General features: G+C 49.8%; 1 protein-coding gene across 1 annotated transcript in view; it reads right to left on the bottom strand.

The window, feature by feature from the left end:
- Nucleotides 1–241: 241 nt before the first annotated feature.
- The window catches only part of TBX18 (T-box transcription factor 18), a 64,700-nt gene continuing 57,312 nt past the window's right edge, over nt 242–7,629 (bottom strand). Inside the window, exons 8-9 of the mRNA XM_030195647.1 lie at nt 5,457–5,551; nt 242–936 (exon numbers count right to left, since the gene is read on the bottom strand). Of these exons, the coding sequence (XP_030051507.1) occupies nt 242–936; nt 5,457–5,551 (790 nt within the window). The remainder of the gene's footprint in view (nt 937–5,456; nt 5,552–7,629) is intronic.

Below are 7,629 nucleotides of genomic sequence, written 5' to 3'. Positions count from 1 at the left end.
TATATACCTAGTGCTACTAGAAATTTAAGTGAACTGTGTATAAAACCTTTTAATAATTAGTGAAGTCTGTGAATGTATATATATATATATATATGTATGTATATAAGGCCACAAAAAGATTTAGTGCACCGTCCTCTTCTAAAATATACATAGTTTACAAGCTACAAATATGTTTCCTCAAATGACGGTAAAGGAAAAAGGTCTGCTAAAAGCAGATGGATATTTACGTAAAAAGAGTCCTTTACACCATATGTGCAGAGGCTTGAGAGGATGACAGGGTTAGACCTCCTAGGGTCCGAGAGTCAAAGAATTTCTGCTGTCCCCCACTGCTAAGCAAGTGTACACTTTCCACGGGGGGCAACATCTGCCGATCGGTCATGGTTCCACTCGGTGACGAGCCCAGGAAACTTGCTTGGGAAGAAGGGAGTTTCTCAGGACTTGCAGCCAGTTTGGGGGACGTGGAAAAGTTGTATCCGTACAAGGCACAGGGGCTGTGCAGTCGAAAAGCATTGTATGAGTTCTGGTGGTGCTGATTCGCGGCGAAAGCGTTGCCCGATGGCGAATGCATGATGTACTGCAGCTGCGGGGACATTCCTGGCACCTGCACAGATAATCCAGGCTGAGGTCCGTTGAAGGTGTTTCCGTCGGTCCTAGCCATAGACATATTTATGGTAGTGGTGCTGGCCACCCCAACGTAGGAAGGTGTCCTTGGGGGTGCATAGGTCTCCGCAGTGGGGTTTGTGAGCCTGTTATAAGTTTCAGCCAGGGACGTGCTGTACTGGTTAAGTGTTAAGCCTGGGCGAGCACACGCTGCATAGTCGGCTGGAGCAAAGTTACAGAGTTGATTGGCGCTTGGTCCGAGGTGGAAGGCAGGAGAAGAGCAGGGGGAACCAGGCAGGAGATGAGGGTGAGTGACGGGAACTCCATTCCCCGATCCTGGGAGTAACGAGGAGGACCCTACAGATCCTGAAAACGAAAATGGAAGATGACATTGAAATATATCAAAGCCGAAAAATGATATTCTGAACTTTAATTTCCTACTTTGTATTACAGATATATATAATTTATCAAAATAAGAGCTGAATTTTATAATGACCCATTTACAAAAATCTCAATTAAAACAGCTCTCTATTCTCATGTTGTTTTACTCAAGGGGTAATGGACTTACGGTATACTAAACACAGTCTAAGTGCACATACATAAATGTTCGTTCATCAGGTGCACTAACAAGCAATGTAAATGATCTTCAAATGAGCCAAGGCACTGTAGTATGCATGTACGTATTCCAGGCATGGGCCCCCACAGATTACACCATGGCCCCCTCTACATTTCACCCCCCTGCCGCCGCCTGCCCCACCCCGCCGCCACATCATCAGGTACCTTGTTTGCTGGCGGGGGTCCCCAATCCCCGCCAGCCGAAGAGTCTTCTTCAGCGCCGGTCGACTCCGGCGCCTTCGTTTTGTGATCATCTGTTTCTGACGCCTTACAACCCGCACCGTGCATATAGCCCCGTGCAGGACATAAGGCGTCAGAAACGATGATCACACAACGAAGTCGCCGGACTCAACCGGCGCTGAAGAAGACTCTTCGACTGGCGGGGATTGGGAACCCCCACCAACAAACAAGGTACCTGATGAGGCGGGGGGGAGGGGGGGTTGCGGCGGCGGGGAGGGTTGCGGTTGCAGGGGGGGTCGGTGGCTAAACAGTGTCCCCCCCATCTCGGGCTCTGCCCCCCCCCCTCCTGCCAAGGTTTGGCTACGCCCCTGACCTCATCTACAAACTTTATCGTAAGAACCTCAAATACACATTCCCAGTTTCTTCAGTTATAGGTCAGTCACCTTAAGTTAGTGGTTGGAACATTTTCTCATTTATACAAGTGAATTGTTAACATGGAATGCACTGCACAGCTGGAGGGTAATTTTATAACAGGGCACAAACTTTAACCCATTAGTGCCCAATGGTCCCATATGGGAACAAATCAATTTGTTAACAGGGCAGAAAGGCATCTATTTTTAGCCCATTTTATAAATACACATAACCGCCTGATATTTAAAACCATTTAACTGGCCAGGAATGGCTCCTGGCTGGATAAATGGCACTTAACCAGCTGTTCGGCGATATTCAGTGGGAGATCACCAGTTATCTCCTGCTGAATATTTCCGGTTAGTGCTTAGCAGATAACCAGTTATATCATGGAACAAAACCGACTCTCCGCTAATATTCAGCATAATGCCGGCTAAGGGGCCCTTTTACTAAGCCGCGAAGGTGTCTGCACACTCCCGACATGTGTCAATTTGGAATTACCGCATGGCTAGGATGGTAATTTCATTTTTTTATTGCGCATCCACTACGCGCGTCGGAAAATAATTTTAGTTTCCGGCGCATGGGCAATAATCAGCATTTGAACGTGCATCGACCATTACTGCCAGGTTAACGCGTGAGACCTTACCACTAAGTGAATGGGTGGCGGTAAGGTCTCGGATCCAAAATGTTCATTTTCAGTCCCAAAAAAAAGGCATTTTTTTACAGGCACGCTGCAAAATGGACCTGCGCACATCCAAAATGCGTCTATTTCCAGCACAGGCCACTTTTCAGTGCACCTTAGTAAAAGGACCCCTAGGTTTTGCGCCCAAAGTTGGCCACTGAAATAGCAGGGCAGTGGTGTAAGAAGGGGGGGGCGGTGGGGCAGTCCGTCGCGGGTGCATGCCGCTGGGGGGGGGGGTGTTGACTGCGCTGGTTCCCTGCTCCCTCTGCCCCAGAACAGGTTACTTCCTGTTCCGGGGCAGAGAGCAGGGAACCCAGCAGAGCCGACACAGCTCCCAGCGACGTGCACTCGGTGGTGGATCGGCTCTCTCGCCCGCCCTTCGCTTCCTAATTCAAGTAAGAATGTTCTCTGGGGGGGGGGAAAGGTGCGCTCCGGAGGGGGGAGGGTGCGCGCCAAGGGGGGGGCGCCGTGCTGCACCTGGGGGGGGGTGCACAGCGGTGACCCGCCCCGGGTGTCAGCCGCCCTCGCTATGGCACTGTAGCAGGGTTTGGCCAGTTTCAACTTAACCAGCCAGCATTGAATATCGACTTGCCTGGTTAAGATGAAACCTGCCAGGAAACACCCAGATCTTCAATGCTGGTCATTTGAAATGGCCCACATTGAATGTCCAGGCTCAGCGCCAATCGCGGGAGTCAGCCCGGCTAATTCCCACGGTCTGAGTATCGGGCCCAAAGGTGTGTACACGCTAAATTCTGTAAATGGCGCCCAAAGATGGTATTAATATGGAAATATTTTCTAGAGAAGGGAATATGGTAAAACTCGAGATCTTGCATCGAGGTTGTGAGGCGGTAGACTTAGGAGTAATGTCAGAAAATTCTTTTTCACGGAGAGGGTGGTGGATGCTTGGAATGCTCTCCCGAGGGAGGTGGTGGAAAAAAAACTGTGGCGGAATTCAAAAAGGCATGGGATGAACATAGAGAGGGGCATAATCGAATGGGGCGCCCAACTTTTCATGAGGGCGTCCTCGCAAGTCGGCCCCGTAAAGGGGCGGGGCAACCCGTATTATCGAAACAAGATGGGCATCCATCTTTCGTTTCGATAATACGGTCGGGGACGCCCAAATCATGAAATTTAGGTCGACCTTAGAGATGGTCGTCCTTAGGTCGTTTTTGAGATGGTCATCCCCGATTTTCGGCGATAATGGACACCGAGGATGCCCATCTCAAAAATGACCAAATCCAAGCCATTTGGTCATGGGAGGAGCCAGCATTCGTAGTGCAATGGTCCCCCTGACATGCCAGGACACCAACCGGGCACCCTAGGGGGCACTGCAGTGGACTTCAGAAAAAGGTCCCAGGTGCACAGCTCCCTTACCTTGGGTGCTAAGCCCCACAACCCCCCCCCCCCCCCACACACACACGCACACAAAACCCACAACTGTACACCACTACCATAGCCCTTAGGGATGAAGGGCGGCACCTAGATGTGGGTACAGTAGGTTTCTGGTTGGTTTTGGAGGGCTCACATTTACCACCACAAGTGTAACAGGTAAGGGGGATGGGCCTGGGTCCGCCTGCCTGAAGTACACTGCACTCACTACAACTGCTCCAGGTACCTGCATACTGCTGCGATGGACCTGAGTATGGCAATTGAGGCTGGCAAAAAAGTTTTTTTGAGGGTGGGAGGGGGTTAGTGGCCACTGGGGGAGTAAGGGGAGGTCATCCCCGATTCGCTCCGGTGGTCATCTGGTCAGTTTGGGCACCTTTTTGATGCTTGGTCGTGAAAAAAAATTGATCAAGTATAGACGGCCAACTGTTCCATTATCGGCCGAGGACGGCTATCTCCTAAGTACGCCCCAGTCCCACCTTCGCTACACTGCCGACACGCCCCCGTGAACTTTGGTCATCCCCGCGATGGAAAGCAGTTGAGGGCGCCCAAAATCGGCTTTCAATTATGGCAATTTGGGCGACCTTGCAAGAAGGACGCCCATCTCCCGATTTGTGTCGGAAGATGGGCACTCTTCTCTTCGAAAATTCATCTGAGAAGATCTCTAATTAGAAAAACAAAACTTAAAGGGTTGCATAGGTGTTTGCTTGCATGTCAAGTGGTGCTTAGATGGCGACTCTGTCTGTATCAGCTAAGGCCGGTGCTGGTCTGGTTTGTATGGTCTGAGTCCCACATATAGCAATCCGGTTTAGGATGGGCTGGAGAGAGCTTCGACGGAAACTCCAGTAATTTGGAACTTGAGGACAGTGCCGGGCAGACTTTTACATTCTGTATCCCGCAAATGACAAGATGGATTCAGATAGGCTGAAGTGGGCTTTGATGGAAACTCCAGTAGTTGGAACATAAGGACAGAGCCAGGCAGACTTCTACAGTCTATGTCCCAGAAACACCAAAGAAAGTCAACAATCAAGTATATAATATCACGTTCATTGTTGATTTAATCTTAGATAGTGAATGCGACTGTTGGGCAGACTGGATGGACCATTCAGGTCTTTATCTGCCGTTACTATGTAAAGGGTGCTCTGTGTGGAATGACCTTTATAGACTGTTAGCTCCGTGCACATTTCGTGCTTAACTTTAGGCACTAGAATTTAAATGCTTGCGCCCAACTGATTCGCTGTGCAAATCAAGGTCATCTATAAAATTGTGCCTGATTTCTGGGAATACCGCTGACCCACCCAAGCCCCTCCCATGGCCACGCCCCCTTTTGAGTTGTGCACTATGACATTTAGGAATACATGTCATACCATAGGACGTAACTCCTAATTACTGCTAATTAAAGTGCTTGTTAATGCCAGTACTCCATTGTTGTCACCTAATCAGCTAATTAGTTTACATGCGGATTTGTCATGCACCCCAAAATTTGCACGCTCAACTTTGGCCAACCTATACAGAATCTGGTGGTATGTGTCTATATGGTAGATGCATGCAAATCTGTATTACACACTGTGTGAAATGGTGCTACCTTGTTTTGCCATCCCAGGAATGTCCTCAAATGTGAGCGTCCTCAGCGATGGTCTCCAGAATGCATATGACTCAACCAAAGCCTCCAAGCCCATCCTGAGCAAAAGACAAACAATACATCACAAATAGCCTGGTCCTCTGCACTTTATTTGAATTTGGCTCATGCTTTTGTTAATTGTAGCTCACTGCAACTTATATTCAGGTACAGTAGGTCCAGGGGCGTAGCTACGTGGGCCCCCTTAGATTTGGCCATGGACTCCCCCTGCCGACGACCCTCTCGACCCCCCTCCCGCCGCCAACCCGCCATCAACCCGCCGTCTACCTTTGCTGGCAGGGGACCCCAACCTCCGCCAGTCGAGGTCCTCTTCTTCCTGTGAAACGGCTTCGTTCAGTTTCTGAGTGACGTCCTGCACGTCACTCAGAAACTGAACTAAGCCATTTCGCGGGAAGAGGACCTCGGCTGGTGGAGGTTGGGGTCCCCTGCCAGCAAAGGTAGGCAATGGTGGCAGCGGCGGGGGAGGGTTGGCAGCGGGAGGGGGGTCGAGAGGGTCGGCGGCAGGGGGGGTCAAAGTTGTTGTTGTTGGTGGCTGGCAATGGCGCAGGGGGGGGGGGTCAGCAATGGCGCGGGGGGCTAAAATGTGCCCCCTCACCTTGGGCCCTGGACCCCCCTCCCGCCAAAGTCTGGCTACACCCCTGAGTAGGTCTATCCCTTGCACTGGAGCAGAGCCGCCGAGAGACAGAGCTGAGCCCGGGGCAGGCTCCCCCACTCAGACCCCCCCCCCCCTTACCTTCCTGCATCTGCTCCTTCCTCAGTCTGTCACTCTTCTGCTCCTGTGTGCTGGGACTCGATATATCGCATTAACGCAATCACCCAGGTCTCGACGCACAGGAACAAGAGACAGACTGAGGGAAAGAACCTGAAAGCCTTGCCAGTGCCGGGCCACCCTTGGAGGCTGGGCCCAGGGAATCTTTCCCTCTTCTTGGTGGTCCTGCCCTGGAGGGTTCACAATCTCAGTTTATACCTGAGGCAACAGAGGGTTAAGTGACTTGCCTAAGGTCACTAGAAGCCACAGTGGGATTTGAACCAGGATTTACCTGGGTCCCACCTCAATGCAATAACCATTAGGTTACTCTTCTGTTCTACACTTTACTCTCTATGGGGGCAATGTTATAACTGAATGTCTCGAGGGCGAGCGGGAAAAGCCTGCTGTATAACGGATCCTAAGCGCCTTGGTTCCATTATAGAATACAAGCATAACCTTCAGGCACCTGCACTTACACCAGTGGCAGCATAAGTGGAAGCCCCGCCTATGCCTTGCCCATGCTCCACCCCTGTGTACGCCGCCCTTGCAAATATACCATCTGTAAGCTAAGCAGGTAATTGCAGAATAGTCCTCAGCCAGCATACTGGCATATTCTAGAATTCTAAACATTTACAGGCGCAATGGACACATAGGGCCCGCGGGAAGCATAAGTACATAAGTATTGCTGTACTGGGACAGACCGAAGGTCCATCAAGGTCAGCATCCTGTTTCCAAAGTGGCCAATCCAGGTCACAAGTACCTGGCAAGATCCCAGAACAGTACAATACATTTTATGCTGCTTAACCTAGAAATAGGCAGTGGATTTTCCCAAGTCCATTTTAATAATGGTCTATGGACTTTTCTTTTAGGAAGCTATCCAAACCTTTTTAAAACTCTGCTAAGCTAACTGCTTTTACCGCATTCTCTGGCAACGAATTCCAGAGTTTAATTACACATTGAGCGAAGAAATATTTTCTCCGATTCATTTTAAATTTACTACTTTGTATCTTTGTTGCGTGCCCCCTAGACCTAGTATTTTTGGAAAGAGTAAACAAGAGATTCACATCTACCCGTTCCACTCCACTCAGTATTTTATATAGCTCGATCGTATGTCCCCTCAGCCATCTTTTCTCCAAGCTGAAAAGCCCAAGCCATTATCGGTGATAAGCATTGAATATCTGGTCTTTTTTGGGTCTCTATAAACTTAACCAGCTAAGTTAATATTCAGTGCTGCCTGGTTAAGTTTATAGCAGCCAAACATAAGCCTGTTATTTCGTCGGCCCAATCCGGCCGCTTAACATGGCCAGCGAAACCCTGAATATTCATGGATAGTTTGTTATATCGCATGATATAAACAGCTAGCCCATGGGC

This window comes from Microcaecilia unicolor, chromosome 3 (assembly GCF_901765095.1).
Source record: "Microcaecilia unicolor chromosome 3, aMicUni1.1, whole genome shotgun sequence".
Classification (NCBI taxonomy): Eukaryota; Metazoa; Chordata; class Amphibia; order Gymnophiona; family Siphonopidae; genus Microcaecilia; species Microcaecilia unicolor.
Note: the sequence above shows the minus strand (reverse complement) of the source record. Positions and strands in the feature narration are given on the sequence as shown.